General features: G+C 48.0%; 1 protein-coding gene across 6 annotated transcripts in view; it reads left to right on the forward strand.

The window, feature by feature from the left end:
* Positions 1-20,822, forward strand: part of ASCC2 (activating signal cointegrator 1 complex subunit 2) — a 55,030-nt gene extending 34,208 nt beyond the window's left edge. For 3 of the 6 annotated variants that reach the window (XM_036276309.1, XM_036276308.1, XM_036276311.1), the window contains 7 exons: positions 1,019-1,245; positions 2,145-2,264; positions 13,974-14,067; positions 14,157-14,287; positions 14,864-14,963; positions 16,695-16,774; positions 17,965-20,822. In XM_036276309.1, the coding sequence (XP_036132202.1) occupies positions 1,019-1,245; positions 2,145-2,264; positions 13,974-14,067; positions 14,157-14,287; positions 14,864-14,963; positions 16,695-16,774; positions 17,965-18,133 (921 nt within the window). In that variant the 3' untranslated portion in view covers positions 18,134-20,822. The remainder of the gene's footprint in view (positions 1-1,018; positions 1,246-2,144; positions 2,265-13,973; positions 14,068-14,156; positions 14,288-14,863; positions 14,964-16,694; positions 16,775-17,964) is intronic. The other 3 variants (XM_036276310.1, XM_036276312.1, XM_036276314.1) reach the window with 2 other exon arrangements.
* The last annotated feature ends 279 nt before the right edge of the window (positions 20,823-21,101 follow it).

The raw sequence follows: 21,101 nt of genomic DNA on the forward strand, positions 1-21,101 counted from the left end.
TTCCAGAACTCACTAAGTCTGTGGCTGTACTGATTGGCTACTGAGCCCAGGACTCTTCTCCGCGTGTCTGGAGGCAACATGACTTAGAGATTAAGATCATACAGTCTCGGGTCAGGCAGCTCAGGGGTATCTCCAAGTCCTGCCACTTTCCAGCTGTGTGGCCTTAGGCACTGTCACTCACATGGAGCCTTGGTTCCTCATCTGTAAGATGGGGCTAGTCACCATTTGCACCTCCATGAGGTTGTTGGGATTCCCAGAGCTGCTGCATGGAGCACTCCGAACTTGGCTGGCCCTCGATGCTTTGTTAATAGACACTGACATTCTTCTTGTTAGAGCCCAGGTGCCATACTGTCGCAGGGCCTTGGGAAATGACAGTCCCCTCCAACTCTTCCCACCTTCTTCCCCATTTGGCTTCTTACCTGAGTCATGGAATGTTTTTTTATTTTATTTGGGAGTTTCCTTAAATGAAAAGCCTAACAAAATTAAGCCACATCAAGCAGTCTATAAACTGACTCCCTTATTGAACAGTGTATAATTAAAGGAGAGCATCTCCACACAGTCCAGGACTAGTGGTTGCTGTTCCCCTCCAATGCCAGCCGTCAACTTGTTAGAGCTGAAAAGGACCTTGGTTAGCAGAAGCCATGGCCATTTATAGAGAGCCTGGTCTATGCCAGGTACTGTGCTCAGCACTTTATGTGCATTATTTCCTTGAACCATTTGAAGCAACCCTATGAGGCGGCTGGTATGTATGCTTGTTTTATAAGGAGGAAACTGAGGTTCAAGAGGAGAAGCACCTCACAAGTCCACACAGCCAGAAATAGCTCAGCCAGTAAGTCCTAGAGCCCCCTTTTTCACAGGGGAGGAAATGGAGGCTCAGAGATACTTAAGTCACTTAGTTAATGTCCTATGGCTAGTAAGGGCCAGGAATTGAACCAGGTCTCCTAATTTCTGGTCCAGTGCTATTTGGGGCCTGTTGCCCTAGCACCCATCTGACCTCGCCTTCCCCTCCTTCACTCAGCTCTCTCCACAGTGCTTGGGGGCAGCTGCTGCCCTGGGTCCCACAGTGTGTGGTGTGGAGCTAGACTCACTCATCTCCCAAGTGAAGGACCTTCTCCCGGACCTTGGTGAGGGCTTCATCTTGGCCTGCCTGGAGCACTATGGCTATGACCCAGAGCAGGTGATCAACAACATCCTGGAGGAGCGGCTGGCCCCTGCCCTTAGCCAGTTGGACCGCAGCCTTGACAGGTGGGAGAGACAGGTGGGAGAAGGCTCATGACAGCCAGTCTGCATCAGGGTCCTGGCCAGAGGTGCTCTGTGGGCCCTAGTCAGGGCCCCTTCTTGGCTCCTCTGCTTCCCACTCTTCCTTTCCTCAAGTCCCAGTACTCAGCTTGCTCTTTTCCCCAGAGCAGTGTTTCCCAACCATTTAAACTAATGTCCTCTTTAGGGAAACATACAAACCTTAGACTCCTCAAGAGATTCTTACATGCTCCCTGTAGGGCAGAGAGTACACAGCTGGATTTCCTTGCTGTACCTCGTGGGAAGGCTATTAGAGATGTGGGATGTGAAAGGGGTTGCTGAGCCTTTCAGAGCTCTTAAGTTACTGGCCACCTTCCCAGTAGATACCTGAGGAAGGACGGCTAAAGCTTCTTGCATCCTTCATACCTACCCTTTCTGAGTTTGGCCCATTGCTTCCCTAAGGGCCCATGGGGCAGCAAGAACGAGTGCATGAATAGGTGTTTCTTCCGTGAACAAATGATATTTATCGAACAAGTGAATTAAGTTAGTTCTGCCTTTGGACAAGTTTCTCCACCATTTTGTGCCCGTTTTACAGATAAGGGCACTGAGGCACAATGAGGTTTAGTGATCTGTGGCTACCTATCTCATAGGGCTGTTGTGAGCATTAAATGAGGGAGGGAATTTGTAAGAAAATCTGTGTGAATGTCAAGCAGGACCAATGGGAAGCTTTGTGTATGTAAAGTGTGGGTCATACCAGGCAGGGGCCAGATAGGGCAAGTTTTTAGATTGTGTCCCAGGTGTGGTTATTGAAGGGGAGTGGAAATATGAACATGGTAGGAGGGAGTGGGGTGCAGGTAGGCATCAGCAGGCAAATTCCCCGTTAAATTGATTTCTGTGCCACCCCCCAGACAGGTGAAGCCAGACCCGACACCTCTGCTGACATCTCGTCACAACGTCTTCCAGAATGATGAGTTTGATGTGTTCAGCAGGGACTCAGTGGACCTGAGTCGGGTACACAAGGGCAGGAGGTGAGTGCAATGGGCTGCGGGGTTCCAGGCACCCCAACTGTGCAAGTGCAGCAAGAAAGCGAGAGGAACCAAAGGTTTGTCTTTATGGAACTGGCCTGAGTTCAGCTCAGGGCTCCCTGGCAGCCCGAGACCAGTGTGCTCTTTTTTTTTTTCAATTGGGTACAGGTTTTTTAACAATTATACTTCAGGCTCTGACTCTGCACAGTATGGTTTATAGTGAATACTCCTTGTTGATAGCAAAAGGCCACTTGGGCCAAAACTCTTCCCTTCTTACATCTTTGGATATGCTGACCATTGAATCTCTGGATGGTGGAACTGGGCAGTGCTCCCTAGAAGCCTCTCCTTGACCTGATTTTTTCTAGTCTGTGACAAAAGGGGAAAATTAAGGACCTGTACTGAGTGAGCTTTTCAGAAGATGGACATGTTTCATATTAAGCCCTTTCTACATACTGTATTTTTAGTTCATGTCCTTCCTACTTTTTTGTTTTTTTGTATTTTTTTTTCAATTTGTTGTTCCATTTATTCATGCATTCATCAGTTGATTCATTTTTTAAAATTTTACAATCAAGGTTTATTTTATCCTTCTTTATTTTGCGACACTTTGGACATTTGTCCTGGAAGCTATTTGTCTTTTTTTTTTTTTTTTTTATCCTCACCCGAGGATATTTTTCCATTTTTTGTACAGATAGAATGGGAGGGAGAGAGAGGAAGGGAGAGAGAGAAACATCGACGTGAAGGGACACATCGAGTGGCTGCCACCCGCATGACCAACCAGGGCCGGGGACAAACTGCAACCGAAGTACGTGCCCTTAGCGGGAACCGAACCCGGGTCTCTCCGGACCGCAGGCCGACGCTCTAACCGCTGAGCCAAACTGGCCAGGGCTGTCTTTTTTTTTTTTTAACTTATCTTTATTGTTGAATGTATTACAGATGTCCCCCTTTTTTCCCCCAGTGACCCTCTCCTCCCCAATCCTGCTCTCCCTCCCCCCTTCCCTTTGAGGTTCATCAGTCTAACAACCAATTTGTACTTTTTTTTTTTTTATCCTCACCCGAGGACATTTTTCCATTTTTTATTCAGGTAGAGTGGGAGGGAGAGAGAGGAACAGAGAGAGAGAGAGAGAAACATCGATGTGAAAGGGACACATCGAGTGGCTGCCACCCGCACGACCAACCAGGGCCGGGGACAAACTGCAACCGAGGTACGCGCCCTTAGCGGGAACTGAACCGGGGTCTCTCAGGACCGCAGGCCGACGCTCTAACCGCTAAGCCAAACCGGCCAGGGCCAATTTGTACTTCTTAATTCCTTCATCTTTTCACCCATCCTCCCAACCCCCTCCCATTCGGCAAGCAACAAAAAGTTCTCTGTATCTGTTTCTGTTCTGCTTGCTCATTTTGTCTGTAGACTCAAATCTTGATAGATATATATTTATTGCCATTTTATTGTTCATATTTTTATTCTCCTTCAAGAAGACCCTCCAACATTTCATATAATACTGGTTTGGTGGTGATAAACTCCTTTAGCTTTTTCTTGTCTGGGAAACTCTATATGTTCATCGATTCTAAATGATAGCTTTGCAGGATAGAGTAATCTTGGTTGTAGGTCGTTGCTTTCCATCACTTTGAATATGTCTTGCCATTCCTTTCTGGCCTGCAAAGTTTATTTTGAGAAATTGGCTGACAATCTTATGGGAGCTCCTTTGTAGGTAATGAACTGCTTTTCTCTTGCTGCTTTTAAGAATCTCTCTTTGTCTTTAACTTTTAGTATATTGATGATGTGTCTTGGTGTGGGCCTCTTGGAGTTCATCTTGTTTGGGACTCTCTGTGCTTCTTGGACTTGTACATCTGTTTCCTTCACCAAGTTAGGGAAGTTTTCTGTCATTATTTTTTCAAACAGGTTTTCAATTTCTTGCTCTCTTTCTTCTACTTCTGACACCCCCATGATGTGAATGTTGGTATGCTTGAAGTTGTCCCAGAGGCTCCTACACTGTCCTCATTTTTTAAAATTCTTTTTTTCTTCTGCTGTTCTGATTGAGTGTTTTTTTGCTTCCTTATATTCCAATTCAGTGATTTGCTTCTTGGCTTCACCTACTCTACTACTGATTTCCTGTAAATTATTCTTTTTTTTTTTTTTTCTATTCCTCATCTGAGGATACTTTTCTATTTATCATCAGATAGAATGGGAGGGAGGGAGAGAGAGAGACACAGAGAGAAACATCGATGCGATAGAGCCTCCCACATGATCCACCCAGGGCTGGGGATGAACCGCAACCAAGGTATGTGCCCTTGACTGGAATTGAACCTGAGACTCATTGGTCCGTGGGCCGATGCTCTAACCGCTGAGCCAAACCAGCCAGGGGCTGTAAATTATTATTATTATTATTATTTTTATTCTCACCCAAGGACATTTTTGCATTTATCTTCAGATAGAGGGGGGAAGAGAGAGAGAGAAACATTGATGTGAGAGAGACACATCAAGTGGTTGCCACCCACACGAGCCCAACTGGGGCCGGGCCCAAACTGCAACCGAGGTACGTGTTCTTAGCAGGAACTGAACCCAGGACGCTCTGGTCCGCAGGCCGATGCTCTAACCGCTGAGCCAAACCAGCCAGGGAGTGTAAGTTATTCTTTATTTCACTTGGTGCATCCTTCATTTCTGACTGGTCCTTTTTTATGTTATTGATGTTCTCACTAAGTTCCTTGGAATTCTCTTTAAGTCCCTTGAAGATCTCACTAAGTTCCTTGAGCATCCTTATAACCAGTGTTTTGAACTCTGTATCTGATTGTTAATCTGTTTTGTTTAGTTCTTTTCCTGGAATTTTGTTCTGTTCTTTCACTTGGGATGTTTCTTTGTCTCCTGTTTTGGTTGCTTCCCTGTGTTTGTTTCTATGTATTAGGTAGAATTGCTGTGTCTCCTAGGCTTCGTAGAGTGGCCTATTGTTGTAGGTGTCCTGTAGGGTCCAGTGGCACAGCCTCCCAGATCACCCCAGCTGGGCCCTTGAGGTGCATCCCTCGTGTGGACTGTACATTCTTTTGTTGTAATTGAGTCTTGATTCCTGTTGGCATGTCAATGGGAGGGATTTACTCAGGCTGATTAGCTGCAAGGACTGGCTGTTCCCACTGACCACTGACCTCTGACTCCCTTGGAGGATCAGCTGTGTAGGGCTCACCATACAGAGCAAGACTTACTTCAGCAGGCTCGGGTATCCACTGAGTCCACTCCTTGAGTGCTTCACTTGTGGAGGTGGTTGGGTGGTGGCGCTTTGATGTGGTCTGAAGCTGTCCACTGGGTATGCTGGCTCTGAGGCAAGGTCAGCCACTGCCTGTGTTCTACCTGGGGCCACCCTGCATAAGCTACAGAGTAATCTGCAGATGGCTGCTTCTTGTGCTGGGCTTGGAGGTGCCCAGGAAAAGCCAACTTGTGAACCAAGGTTGGCTGCTTCTAATGCCAAGCCTGGTGCCACTGAGGCTCGCTGAGACCAGGTGCTGCTTGTTTGAAAGATTTTAGGAAAATCTGAAGCAGGATCCAAGACAGGCCAATCCTGTGGTAAAGCCATTGGAAGCAGCTTGGGTGGGCCTGAAAGTTGGTTGAGGCAGGGACTCAGGGAACCACCAGGGTAGGGTTAACAGTGTGAGCCAGGTTGCTGGAGTCCCAGACCTGGCTGCTGTCTGCTGCCCCAGGGAAGGGCTCACCAAAGGAACAACAGCCTCTCACAAAAAGTCTGTCTAGGAGAAAGCTGCCCCTCCAGCTCTCACCCTAATGCTGAACAACTTAGTTCTTCCCCATATGTCTCTGGTGCCTTTCAAGCTGTCTCCCCAATGCTGGAGCCCAGAAGGAATGAGGGCCCTTTAAGAGGAATTGCCTGGGGCTCCAGAAGCCTAAGCCTCCCTCAGCCTCAGTTCCCCCTGGTTTTATAGCCAGAAGTGATGGGGACTTCTCTTCCTGGCACTGGAACCCTGAGCTGGGAGCCTAGTGCAGGATGGGGACCCCTCACTCCTCAGGGAGGATCTTCACAGCTGATTTTTATCTGCCATATGTGGGTGTGCGACCAGCCCATCCGCGCCTCTGCCCCTCCTACCAGTCTTGATGTGGTTTCTTCTTTAATTTCGTAGTTGTAGGACTTCCATTTAGCTCCATGTCAGGCGGTTCTGAATAATGGTTGTTCTGTAGTATAGTTGTAATTTTGATGTGATTGTAAGAGGAGGCGCGGACGGAGTTTACCTATGCCCCCATCTTGACCGGAAGTCCCCTTCCTACTTTTTTAGTATTGAAACACCATTCATACTTTATTCATTCATTCAACAGTTATTATTATTTTTTAAAAATCTTTATTGTTGTATGTATACAGATGTTCCTTATTTTTCCCCCATTGACCCCCTCCTCTCCATTCCCACCCCCCTCCCACCTTTTCCCATACTATTGTCTGTGTCCATTGGTTATGCATATAAGTTCTTTGGTTTATTTCTTCCCACCCCCCCAAACCTTTGAGGTTTGTCAGTCTAGCAACCAATTTGTACTTCTTAATCCCTTCACCTTTTTCACCCATTTCCCCAACCCCCCTCCCATCTGGCAACCAACAAAATGTTCTCTGTATTTATGAGAATGTTTCTGTTCTGCCTGTTCATTTTGTTTGTAGATTCCATTGTCAATACATATGTATTCATTACCATTTTGTTTGTTCATATATTTTATCTTTTTCTTCAAAAAGACCCGTCATCATTTCATATAATAACGGTTTGGTGGTGATGAACTCCTTTAACTTTTTCTTGTCTGGGAAAGTCTTTATATGACCATCGATTCTAAATGACAGCTTTGTAGGATAGAGTAATCTTGGTTGTAGGTTCTTGCTTTTCATCACTCTGAATATTTCTTGCCACTCCCTTCTGGCCTGCAAAATTTTGAGAAATCAGCTGACAGCCTTATGGGAACTCCCTTGTAGGTAGCTAACTGCTTTTCTCTTGGTGCTTTTAAGATTCTCTCTCTGTCTTGAACCTTTTGCATTTTGATGATGATGTGTCTTGGTGTGGATCTCTTGGGGTTCATTTTGTTTGGGACTCTCTGTGCTTCCTGGACTTATATGTCTATTTCCTTCACCAAGTAAGGAAAGTTTTCTGCCATTATTGTTTCAAACAAGTTTTCGATTTCTTGTTCTCGCTCTTCTCCTTCTGGCACCCCCAAGATGCGAATGTTAGTATGCTTGAAGTTGTCCCAGAGGCTCCTTACACTATCCTCATTTTTTTGGATTCTTTTTTCTTTTTGCTGTTCTGATTGGGCGTTTTTTGCTTCCTTATATTCCAAATCGATGGTTTGCTTCTTGGATTTACTTACTCTACTATTGAGTCTGTGTAAATTATTCTTTATTTCAGTTAATGCCTCCTTCATTTCTGACTGTGCATCCATAATTTCTGACTGGTCCTTTTTTATGCTCTTGAGGCCCTCCCTAAGTTCACTGAGCATCCTTATAAGCAGTATTTTGAACTCAGCATCTGTTAGGTTGCTTATCTCCATTTTTCTTAGTTCTTTTCTTGGGGTTTTGTTCTGTTTTTTCATTTGGGACCTGTTTCTTTGTCTCCTCATTTTGGCTGCCTCCCTGTTTGTTTCTGTGTATTAATTAACAAGAGGTATTGGGCTATCTGAGACCAGATGCTGCTCGTTTGAAAGAATTTAGGAAAACCTGAAGCAGGATCCAAGACAGGCCAATTCTATGGTTAAGCAACTGGCAACAGCTTGGGTGGGCCTGAAAGTTGGGTGGGGCAGGGCCTCAGGGAATCACCAGGGTGGGGCTACCAGTGTGAGCCAGGTTGCTGGAGTCCCAGATATGGCAACTGTCTGCCGCCCCAGGGAAGGGCTCACCAAAGGAGCAAAGGCCTCTGACAGCACATCTGTTCTGGAGAAAGCCCCCTCTCCAGCCCTCACTCCAGTACCAAACAGCTCAGTTCTTCTCTGTATGTCTCTGGTGCGGGCCCTTTAAGAGGAGCTGCCTGGGGCTCCAGCTGGGTCAGCTTCCCTGAGCCTCAGTTCCCGCTTGTTTTTCCAGCCCGAAGTTATGGGGACTTCTCTTCCTGGCACTGGAACCCTGAGCGGGGCGTCTGGTGTGGGACGGGGACCCCTCAGTCCTCAGGGAGGACCTTCCCAGCCGAGGTATCCTCCTGATTTTTATCCGCCACACACGGGTGTGGGACCCGCCCGTCCACCTCCGCCCCTCCTACCAGTCTCGATGTAGCTTCTTTAATTCTGTAGTTGTAGGACTTCCATTCAGCTTGATTTTAGGCGGTTTTGAATGATGGTTGTTCTATAGTTTAGTTGTTACTTTGATGTGGTTGTGGTAGGATGCGATACCGCGTTTACCTATGCTGCCATCTTGACCAGAAATCCCCATTCAACAGTTATTGGCCCAGTGCTTGTGGTCTTCCATACTCTGGATTTATTAGGTGCTAGGGATGTAGTGGAGAGTAAAATAGATATGGCCCCTGCCCACATGGAATTTGCACTAATTCATCAAAGAAGCAACATTAAAGCTCAGATATAACAAGTGCTACAAGGTGAAGGTGAGCAGACTTCCAAGCCTCTAGCAGGGGCTTCCGGGCAGGAAGACTCTGAGGAAATGACATGGGACCAAGACAGGAAGGATAAGGAAGGGTTAGTTGTGAAAAGTGAGGAAGACATTTCCAAGCAGAGAGAACAGCAGGGGCAGTGGCCCTGAGGTCATGAGAAGCGTGGTAATGGTCCCATGAGCCAACATATGTTGTTTTGGAAAGATCACCTGACTTGGGAATGGAGACCCATGGGAGGAACTGAGAGTCAGCAGTGATGGTAGAGAGGACAACATAGTAAAGAGCAGCAAGTAAAGGTTGTTGACAACACTGTGCTAGTCTTCCAACATTCTCCTAAATGGTGTTGTTGTATGAAATCCAGAAATCTGGGCCCTGCCGGACAAGTACAGCTGCCCTTTCCCTCATCATATAGATGGAGACAGTGCCGTTCAGACGGTTGGGGACCTGCCCTGTTCTTATGATAGGAGCTCCAGTGACAGAAATGCAAGCTGCTGCCTCAGAGAGGGCCTCATGCTATTTTTCTTCTCTTGGGCCACTGGAAGCTTGGCTGGCCAAGTGCTTGGGGCAGGCATAGGACAGCTATAGTTATCTGGCTAGCTGGACAGGAAGCAATTGTAATCTGCTTAGTCACACACATTGCAACATCCCCAGATCCTAGGCCAGAGATGGTATCCTGCATCAGTGGCCACTGTTCTAGGCCAGAGTGACCCTCTGTAGCTTGTGCTATGGATAAAGGGGCAGACAAGGAGGGCTGTGCCCTTGCTTATAGGACTCTCCAGGCTGCCAGGTAAAGAGTCTGAGTGGCAAATGTTTACTGAACTCATTGTGTTGGTTAGTCCAGGGGCTGAGGTTTGCGAAGAGGCAAAGCCTTTGTTCATGCATTCATTATTTATGCATTCAGCAAATATTTATTAAGTGATTTACTAGTGCCAGATCCTATGCTAGACAGTAGGGAGACAACATGAACAAGGCACCCAGGCTTCTCCCCCAAACGGCACAGAGACCATGAGAAAGACTTAGACCATTCAATAAGCAGTGGTAAAGTGGGAGAAGGGCTGGGATGGGGTACACAGGGGCTCAGTGGGGACACCTGTCCTAATCTGGGTAGGGCAGAGGACCTCAGGGCCCTGGGCCCTGCCCTCAAGGACTACAAAAGAAGTTAAGTCAGGTCACACTTGAATGAAAATGTGTGTGTGTTCTTAAATCAGGTAGGATGCACTCAGTGACTCAGGTAATAAGTAAATCTGTTTCCTTGCATGACAAGAAATTTCAAGTTAGGGCAGTCTAGGCTTAGTTAACCTATGGGCAGCCACATCATCAAGGATGCATCTTTTCCATATCTTGGAGCTGCTTCCCTCAAGGCCATTGGGCAGCTGCTGCTGTTTGAGCCCTGACCTCCAGAAATGACAGTGCCTAGAGGAAGTCTGGACCAGGTCTTCCCGTATCTGTCTTAGAGACCAGGAAACCTTTCCCAGAAGTCTCCAAAATCCCCCACATCTCTTTAGGGAACTGGGCCACAGCACTGAGGTCCAGGGCTCCAGGATAGGGAAGAGGGTAGAAAGATCTGAACAAAATGAGGCACTATTAGGAGTGGAGATGAAGGTGGTTGTTGGATAGATCCCAAGCACAGGTGCTGCAGGTATATCAGCTAAATGAAGGAGAAAGTATGTATAAAGTGGGGTCCCCTAACTCCTTTGGACTTAACAGTGGTATCCCAGAAAATAATAAATATTTCCCTCAAAAAAAAGATTCTGTGGCCAAAAAGTCTGTGTACTCTTTCTGCCCCTAGGAGAGTCGCAGAGCACATTAAAGGCTCTGACAAGTCCTAAAGTAAAAGAAATAGGATTCAGTTTATTGAGCTTAGCAGGTACCAGGTCCACTTCTACTCATCCTATTTTATTTCACATCATCTCTGGGAGGCAGAACTAAGACTTGGCAAGGATAAGACACTTGCCTGTAGTCATACAACTCAGGAAGAAGAAGAGCAGACATGACTCAGGAACTCTGTGTTTCAGCCCTGGCCCTGCTGGTAGAAGCTGTATGACCTTAAGGTTACTGTCCCTCTCTGGATCCTCTGATTTCTCACTTGGAAAAGGAAGGGTTTATTCCCTCTGCAGGCCCTTTAGAAGTTCAAAGGTGGGAGTCACCTCCCTAAGGGCCAGTTTTGAGTGGGCCTTGAATAGGCGGGAGCAGGTGGGGAGGGGAAAAGTAGTGGGGTTTCTGGGAGCCTGCATGTTGCCTGGGCTCACTGTCATCTTTAGGAGGCCAAGGAAACAAACGGCTCCAAAGACAATCTCCAAAGACACTGCTGCCTGCATTTTCAAACTTGACTGAAATGCTGGCCCCCAGATGGATCTTTTCCTGGCTAGTTTTACTCCTGAATTTTTTTCTTTCTGACTCTGAATGAGGTCATGGGGCCAAAGCCACACCTCCCTAGATGGGGTAGATAGGGTGCCTAGGGTGCCAGGCTTCTCTGTCCCTAGTTGTGCCCTTTCCCAGGGCCCAGCTGGGATGGGTGAGTTTGTCAGGCTTCTCTGTCTGGCTCTGCCAGGAAACCACACAACCAGAGACCACCAGTACAAAAGAACTGCCCTACTTCCCAGAACCTGGGATAGTGTGGATCAGGAGCCATGGGAGTAGCAGAAAGGACAGTAATGCCTTTCATTCATCCTTGGTCCCCTGGCCCAGTGCAGATCTTGGCACCTAGTAGGCCCTCAGGGAATGTGTGTTGAACGAATGGATATGCTCCTACCAATGGCACCAACCCCTTGGACAAGCTTGGGCCCCTTTTACTTCCTCTCCACTTCTTTTCTCTCCAGCCCCCAACTTGGCAAAGAGAGCCAGGTAAGGGCCAAGGTCACAGTCACAGGACTCCTGTCCTGGTGTGATGTGAAAGATTTCTGTGGATGGAGATTTTCCCCTTGTCTAGATCAAATGCCCTCCCACCATAGAGTCTCCATCACCCCTTCCCCTGACCCCAAGCTAGATCCATCTGAGCTAGAGTTCATTCCTCCTTTCTCTGAGTTTCCAGGGCATGCTTGCTTGCATTCAGCACATTTCATATTTGCTATTTGCCTGTCACCCCCACTAGACTGTGAGTTCCACGAGATCAGACCCATACCTTACGCTTTTCTGAATCTCTTCTTAGTACCCTGCCTGGCCCTTAGTAAAAACTACTGAAAGAAGTCTAATCCTAACCTGCCACGCTGGAGGCTGCAGTCCTGACCTGCCCCAGGTTCCCCAATAGACGGCCCAACAGACTCAGGCGCCTACTCCTCCCTGTATCAAAAACCAGTTAATAGAAGGTTTTTGTGTCTTCCCCCCACTCTTACCCTTGATACATTCCAGAGACATGATTTCACAGCTAAGCTAGATTTTCTTGCCTAGCATCTCATATTGATTTTCCCCTGCAGGGCTCAAAACTACATTCCACAGGCCTATATGTGTCTGACAAGCCAGGTTTTTCTACAGATTTGCACATAATAAGTCAAGAGGCCTGCGGTTATGCTACAGCTCATTGTGATCCCAGGCAGTCCCTCCCCTTCTCTGCACCCGCGTTTTGTCACCTGTGATATGGTGGGAGTGGAACTTTCAGGCATTTTTTCCCCCATGCAATCTGACATGGAAGATTGGACATAGAACAGTTAGAAGACCACCATGGTGAAGTGGGGATGAGAGGAAGAGGCCAGGATTCCTCCTGACCCCTCACACCTCAAATGTCCCCTAGGGCTCCCCTGAGCTCAGTAAGAAAACCGCATGTGGCCTTACTCTTTTTTAAATGTTTGTTTTAAAAGATTCAAATAACCCAGGGCCCTCCTAGGGGTCACCATCGTCATTTGGTGGGGGACTCACTAATCCCCTCTTTGCATTTACATATATAGATATATATGTGCCCATAGGAACAGATATTTGGTCTTGTTTATTTTCAGCTTTTTATACAGATGGGATCATACTGTATGCGTTTTTCTGTAGCTGGGTTTTTTTCTTCATCAGAATTCTTTCTCCATCAGCACAAACACATCACTGTCATTCTTGAGAACTGCTGCATGGTGTTCTGTAATACAGATGTGACACAGGTCATTTAACCATTTCACTGGTGACAGACATTAGTTGCTTTTCATTTTCCCTGTTAACAAACAATGCTGAAAAGAAAATGCCTAGCCCTGGCCAGGTAACTCATTTGGTTAGAGCTTCGTCCTGACATGCTGAGGTTGTGGGTTCGATCTCTGGTTAGGGCACCTACAAGACTCAAACAATGAATATATAAAGAAATGGAACAAGAAATCGATGTTTCTCTCTCTCTCCCCCTTCCTTGCTCTCTAAAAATCAATAAAAAAATATAATTGAGCCCAGCCAGTGTGGCTCAGTGGATTGAGTATCATCTCATAGAATGAGAGGTCCCAGTTCAATTCCCAGTCAGGGCACATGCCCGGGTTGTGGGCTTGATCCCCAGTGAGCGGGGGGCAGGAGGCAGCCAATCAATGCATCTCTCTCACATTGATGTTTCTATCTCTTTCTCCCTTCCTCTCTCTCTAAAAAATCAACAAAAAACTATTAAAAAATACAGTTGAAAAAGAAAGAAAATCCCTGGTCAGACTTCTTGGTGCACATGATATTTTGTTTCTCTAGGGTAGATGCCTCGAAGGGGAATTTTTTTTTTTCTTTTTTCTTTTTTTTGATATTTTGTTCAGATAGAGTGGGAGGGAGAGAGAGAGAGAGAAACATAGATGTGAAAGGGACACATCGAGTGGTTGCCACCCACATGACCCAACCAGGGTCGGGGACAAACTGCAACCGAGGTACGTGCCCTTAGCAGGAACCAAACCCAGGTCTCTCCAGATCGCAGACCAATGCTCTAACTGCTGAGCCAAATCGGCCAGGGCTCGAAGGGGAATTTTCTGATTGAAGGGTGGACATGTTTTATATTCTAACAGCTACTCCTGGGATGCCCTCGAAAGTGCTGAGCCCGATCACATGGGCACCAGCAGCTGTGAGTCCCACCTGCCCACACCCCACCTGTGCTTGATATCAGTTGTTCCTGTTTGTGCTGACCTGAGGGGTGAAGAAGTGAGCCCATGGTCTCTCTGGACCCTTGACACAGCCTTCAATGCCTGATGGTTCTTTCCTCTCTCCTTCGCTGCTTCCTCTCAATGCCAGGAAGGAAGAGAACACTAGGAGCTTGGTGAACGACAAACGGGAGGTGGTGGCACAACGGCAGCGCTACGAGCAGTACAGTGTGGTGGTGGAGGAGGTAGGTGTTCCCAGGCCTCTGGGCTCATGCTGGGCTGGGGAGACCATCTGGCCCCTGGGCCCCTCTGACCTACGCTTCTGCCATTGCAGGTGCCACTGCAGCCAGGTGAGAGCCTGTCCTACCGAGGTGATGACTATGAGGATGAGTATGATGATACATATGATGGCAACCAGGTGGGCGCCAATGATGCCGACTCTGATGATGAACTCATCAGCCGCAGGTGAGACCATAGAGCGAGTAGAGGATGGGATTTCAGGGGCAAAGTGGCTTTCTGGCCCATGGGGCTCTCCCATATCCTCTTGTTTATATTGATGGGGAACCCAAGGCCCTGATCTCATGAATCAGGGCCCAAACCCAGGCCTTTTGACTCCTAGTCCAGTGCTCTCTCCAACCCTAGTTACCCCCTTGGCTGGTTGGTCCAACCCACCCTCAGTGGGGTCCCTTTAATTTGGTGTCATGTAAAAAAATTTTTCTTGGTTTCATGTAGTAGTTTTACAATTTCTTAATTGCAGAAAACCGTTCCCAGTGGATTCATATGGCAATTACCCAATACAGATAAAAACAGAGTTAAAGAACCCCCATAGTCCAAGCTCAATCCCCCCTAAGTCTGCACGTCAGACCTTGGTACCCTCAAAGAATCAGGGACTGGAGCAACGTTGGCTTGAAAAGCACTTTGGTTTTTCCAGGCCTCTTGAGCCTGTCCCATTGGCCCCCCTCAACCAGCCCAATTCCCTCTTCTCTGAGGCTGTCTGAGTTTAATCTTGTCTTTGATCTTACTTTCTCTCTAAACCCTTAGGCCCTTCACCATCCCTCAAGTGCTGAGAACCAAAGTGCCCAGAGAAGGGCAAGAGGAGGATGATGATGATGAAGAGGAAGCTGAAGATGAGGCCCCCAAGGTACCTCTTTGGCAGGTGGCTGATGAAGGGAGAAGGGTGCAGTTGTAAAGCACGAATCACAAGCACTGCACCCCCCTACCTATTGGCCTCAAGGCTGCCCCAGCATCAATGCCGGGAAAGAGGGGGCACCTTCAAGCTCAGATGTCTGTTTGGAGAGCTGCTGGCTTAGAACTCACCTCTGCTGCCTAGTGAGGGCCCAGGGAATGGATCAGAGGCCAGGCCTTTGAGCTGCTGGGTTCATTAGGCCCAAGAGCCTGGGAGCCAGGAGAGGGGCAGCTGAATGCCTCCGTGCCCAGGATGGCAATTTTTTTTTTTATTTTTTATCCTCACCCAAGGACACTTTTCCATTTTTTGTTCAGATAGAGCGGGAGGGAGAGAGAGGAAGAGAGAGAGAGAGAAACATCGATGTGAAGGGACACATCGAGTGGCTGCCACCCACACGACCAACCAGGGCCAGGGACAAACTGCAACCAAGGTACGTGCCCTTAGCGGGAACCGAACCCGGGTCTCTCTGTACCGCAGGCCAACACTCCAACCGCTGAGCCAAACCGGCCAGGGCAAGGATGGCAATTTTTAAAATCAGAGAGGCGTTAGAGCCCAAGGGCCCAGGGAGGTCATATGTGCTGGTGGGTTTTAAAATTTTGTTTTTTAGCAGCTAAACATTTTCTTCAAATAAGATCTTAACTAGAACCTCAGCATATAAAACAATGAAAAGCGATGCTGCTCAGATTGAATGTAGCACCAGCCAGAGACCCTTGGATCCCTTGGTGCCCCCCCACTATAATGACATGTTCAGATGTGTCCAAGGCCAGGCCACCAGCATAAATGAGTAGTGGACACTGAGCGTAGTAGTGGGACTCACACCCCGTCCAGGGGGGCCTCTTGGCACAAGCGTAGGCCAGCACTTCCAGGGCTTTCCCTTCTTCCAGGCAAGGAGACAGCCCTGATTTTTATGTAAGATCTTCCAGTTTTCAAAGGTAACTAATTCTGTTTGTTTGGGGTGTGTGTGTGTGTTTTTAATTCAGGAACTGAACCAGCTGGTGCATGGGTCAACACTCAACCACTGAGCCACACTGGCCGGGACTGTTTTGTGTGGTTTTTAAACAGCACAGGCTACCAAAGCTGTCTATGGTCTTTAGGTTATTCCTTTTACTCTTGCTAGTCCAGGCTCCTTTCCCCCTTGGCACAGAAAATGGTCCTGAAGCACGGCCGGTGTGGCTCAGTGGTTGAGCATCGACCCATGCACCAAGAGGTCGCCAGTTTGATTCCCGGTCAGGGCACATGCCTACGTTGTGGGCCCGATCCCCAATGAGGGGCATGCAGGAGGTGGCCAACTAATGTTCTCTCTCATCAATGTTTCTGTCTCTCTCTCCCTCTCTTGGCATTTAAGGCCCTATATTGTCTCTTATGGTGGGCATCCTGACCTTCCCATTGGTTCTATTTATCATTGTTATGTTCCAGCTATGGTCATCAACCCTACTCTGCCTATCCAGGAAGCCTCAGTCCTTTGTGCTTCCTCCCCTTGGAGTATTGGAAGGGACAGAGGAGGAGGCTCGGACCGTAGTAGAAACTTTGGACCTAACAAGCCCAGTTTCATTCTGGGGCATTGCCCTGCCATGCTGTGCCTTCTCCTGACTCCTGGCATGAAGGCATTAATAAGATTCAGTCAGGTGCAGCTTACCACAGCTTAGGGATATGGGATGACTTATGATTCTTTTCTCCTCTCCACAGCCTGACCATTTTGTGCAGGACCCTGCAGTGCTTCGGGAGAAAGCAGAAGCCAGGCGCATGGCCTTTCTCGCCAGGAAGGGGTAAGCACTTAAAGAGCTGTTTCTGGTGGGAGAGAACCCATCTGGGGAAGTCCCAGCCAGCCACCCAGGAAGCCCACACAAAAACTCTAAGTGGTTTACGTATATTAATTTATTTCTCACAACAAGCCTATGAAGTAGCTCCTGTTATCATTATCTTCATTTTACAGATGAGGAAACTGAGGCCCAGAAATGTTAAGCAACCTGTCAAAGGTTCCACAACAGCTAGTAAATGGTGGAACAAAGATTGAGGTCAGGTTGTCCAACTCTTGACAGACGCTGCAAGTGTCACCTAGTGTGAGAGCCAACGTGTCCAGAGCTGGCTAGTGTTAGGCAGAATGTAAAATGTGAACGAGCCCAAACAGGCAGGCAGGCAGACAGACAGACACACATCCTTTATAGCTGAGAGAAGTATGGTAGGGATAGGGGCACTATCCCTACCCTTAGGGTGGAAAGGGTACAAAGGGGGTTGTCATGTGAGGGCAGAAAGGCAAGAAAGCACAGGTGTGGTCAGGGAGAGCAGAGCTGGGAACACATAACCAGAGATACCTCTAATTCATTTCCAGTGAGGAAATGGTCCAGAGGAGCCAAGGACCTGCCTGAGGTCCCTCCCCCACTGAAGGCCAAGCCAGGGGTGGAAACCCAGCCCCCTATTCTAACCCTGGGACTTCCATAGCATGCCCACTTGGTGCAGGAGACTTCACCAAGGAGGAAGGCATTTGGATCTCACTCTGTAGGCAGTGGGGGCCACAAAAGGTTGTTGAGCAGGAAACAAAGCAACTCTGACTTCTCTTCCATCCCAACCCCCTAAGCATAGAGCTCTGAGCAAACCTAGCAGTTGAGATGGTCTGAAAAGCTTCTAAGTCATGTCTGTTGGTGCACTTGGTCTTTCGAGGCCAACAAACAAGGCCCTGTGGTATAGAACAGGAGTATTCCTCCTCTCCTTATGTGGGCTGCCCACTAGCTGGCAGGGTCCCATCTGCAGGCAGGGCTCAGAGAAGAGAAATCATTAGGTACAGGCTGCCCAGAGCCCCCATAGTCCTGCCCCTGCTAGGCTCCATTTCTCCTCCCACTGGAAGTTGGGACATGGGTATGTCGTTTCCCAGGGATCTTCCAGAAAGGCTGTGGGCTCTTCTTATCAGAGCCTCTTCTGGCTCATGGGTTCTCCTGGGGATGGGTTGTTCCACCCTTAGGTACCGGCATGACAACACAGCAGTGGCCAGCAGTTCCCGGGGCCACGGGCAGAGCCGTGAGACAACCCAGGAACGCAGGAAGAAGGAAGCTAACAAGTCTACACGAGCCAATCACAACCGGAGAACCATGGCTGACCGCAAAAGAAATAAAGGCATGATTCCATCCTGAAGCCACCAAACCAGGGCCAGCTAGGAGGCGGCAGTGCCAAACCCACCATGCTGTGTTTCTATAGCCTGGGGCCTTCTCACCAGGCCCCCAAGTTCAACTCGACCCCTCAGCATCCTCAGCTTTGCAGCCCCTGAGAAGACCACCTCAATGTCCATCTGCCAGCCCTGAGCACCTTCTTGCAGAACACACAGTGCCTTATCCCACAGCACAGGAGCCCATGGGACCAGCAAGCAGGTGAAAAAGATGGGGACAGAGCCCCAAGGCAAGCCCCAAACCTCGTGCAGCAAGACACCACTTCCTTTTTCCCTGGATGGCAGGAAACCTGTATTTCAAAAACAAAAACAAAAAAAGGCCTGCGAATAAAGTGTTTGACCCTTTTAAGCAATCATCCATGATATGCCCATGACCGGTTCTCCCTGTGTCCCATTCTTCAGTGACAGCCCTGTCTGGAGAGGAAGAGGGCAGGATGTCACCGTGTTCTTTTCATCAGCCTTTCATTCTTGCTTCTCATTGCAACCCCTCCTGATGTCGCTCTGCCTTGCTGTGTGTCCCTGAGAACATCACTCTCTTTTCTGAATCTCCAATCCCTGCTTGTGGAAGAAAGGACTCAGAGTGTGAGGACCTGCAGTCCTGTCTGTTATCTCATTTAGTCCCCACCATCTCCACCCGAGGAGGTAGGCACGGCTGTCAGCCCCAGTACAGATGACGAGGGTGCGGCACTGAGAGTTGAAGGTGCCTGCCTAGGCCATAACTAGGAAGTGGGAGAACAGGGATGGACACTTAGTCCGACCCTTGGCCTTTACAGAGTCCTAGACCCCCGTGGGTGGTATCATCTCCATTTCAGCTGGCCTGAGAACACCTGGCCAGCAGCAGAGCCAGTACCAGAACTCAGTGCCTCCTGGTTGCAGGTATACTCTTAAATCCTCCAAAATTGAGGGGTCAGAGATCAGAAGAAACAAGTGTGGATGTTATTGCCAAACCCTGTTGGAGTAAGTGGGACTTGGGCCTAGTTCCTCAGAGTTCCCTTCTAGGCATGGCCAACTGGCTCCTAGTGTGGCAGCAGCTGCCAGGCATCCCAATTCCTGGGCCCCCAAAATGTTGCTGAACAATGGCAGATCAACAGTGGGGCATTTGCTGGGCTGATCCTAGCTCAGCCTGGCTATAGTCCATCAGCTGAAGCCAGGGCCCCTGCCCAGCTGGACCTTGACAAATCTCTCTAGTTGCTACTACAATTTATTTGCATGTGGTTAGGATGAGCATCTGAAGCACCGAGGCAGACAGGCCGTTGACAAATTGGTTTTGTTGTGTCAGCCCACACAAGTGAAAATCAATAGCAATTCTATGTCACGCCAGTTCTCTTGCTGCATTGGAGATGCAGAGCAGATATGGGGTAGTGTCCTCTCCTCATGCTGCCAAATTAGTTGAGATCAGGTCCAGGGTCAGCCATCCTGACAGGCAGCAGGAAGACTCTGTTTCTTCCTGTAGGCATTTGGCCAGGGCAGGGGCAGAGCCATTCTTTTACCTGTCAGTGAGCTTCTCAGACCAGCTCTTGTCCCTGGAGCAAAGGGAGGCAGGTCAGGGGAGCTCCTGGTCTTTACATATGGTATCTGTTACTGTTGATATGGCCCCTGTCACCTTCACTTTGTCATCTGCACTCCTGACCACCCAGAGCGGTGTTCAGGCCTCTCATTAGCTTCCTGGTTTAAAGGACTTGAGAAGACAAGTGATTTTTCAAATTTTCCAGATTGTAGTGCCAGGTCAAATTTAGTCTCTTTTTAGGATCTATATACTTTCTCATTTCAGATCTTGAGGGCACCCTTTCAGGGATGCTTTGAAAACAGCTCAGGGTCATCCAGAATGGTGCTGATAGGCACACCCCTTCACCTCGTAGGGTCTCAGTTTTCTCATCTGCAAAGTGAGTACGCTGGACCAGATGCATGGTTTACACTTGATGCCCATTAAATCCTCTGAGGAAGCCCCAAGGTTTAAGACAGGCAATGGCAGAAGTGTTATAAGTGAAGTGGGATGGGTGCCCTGAACTCGGCCCACTGGTTCACTGGGGCCCACCACTCCTCATACCATTCCGAAGCAGGAATTTTCTAAGTGCCTTCTCTGTTCCCTGGCAGAGAAAATTACTATCACAGGCATTTCCCAGGAAGCTTTTAAGACCTTGTGCCTCAGAGAACTTAAAGACTTGTCTTTGTTTCTAGTCCATGAGTGGCAATGATGGTGAACATGTTTGTTTGAACAGTGCTTCTGTGCCTCTCTGAGTGGGTGGACAGAGCCTGTCATTGTTTATAAAAGGGAGCCAGGAGCACAGGGAATAACTTGCCCAAAGCTCATGGCTAGTTAGCGGCAAAGCCTGCACATAGATCCTTTCTGAGTCGCCCCCTTAGACAGCTGAGTGCAGTCTGGAAGAGTATGATTATCAAGAACTTGCCTGTCCCTGTTACACCAGGACCTTGGGGTAAATAATACAGGGAGGGAAACAAAAATAAAATAAACCCACCAAAAATTCAAGGGTGTGTTGTGGAATCCCCCCTTTAAATGATGTCAGTGAAGACTTGCTAGCCACGTGGGAAACTATATATTCAAGAATAATGTTTTTTAAAATTTGAAACCAGAATACATGATGGTGTTGCACCATGACTGTGAAAATGTTAAAAAAAAAAAAAAAAAAAAAAGTTTTGCCTACAGACCAAATCTGGAAGGGAATGTGCATAAATGAAAATGATGATGAGACCATGATGATTTGTAATGAGAATAAAAGCACTTTCTGAATACTTACCATGGCCATAGTTTCTGCTGGGCTTTCCTTGCCTTATCTTGTTTAATTCTCAGGTACAGATGAGAAAATCGAGGTTAAGAGAAGATAGATGACCTGCCCAAGGTCACACATTTTGCAAGTGACTGAGGAGGTATTCAGTCCCAGAATTGTCTCCTATAGCCCACATTCTTAATCCTTAAA

The sequence above is a fragment of the Molossus molossus genome, unplaced genomic scaffold, assembly GCF_014108415.1.
Source record: "Molossus molossus isolate mMolMol1 unplaced genomic scaffold, mMolMol1.p scaffold_m16_p_22, whole genome shotgun sequence".
Lineage (NCBI taxonomy): Eukaryota > Metazoa > Chordata > Mammalia > Chiroptera > Molossidae > Molossus > Molossus molossus.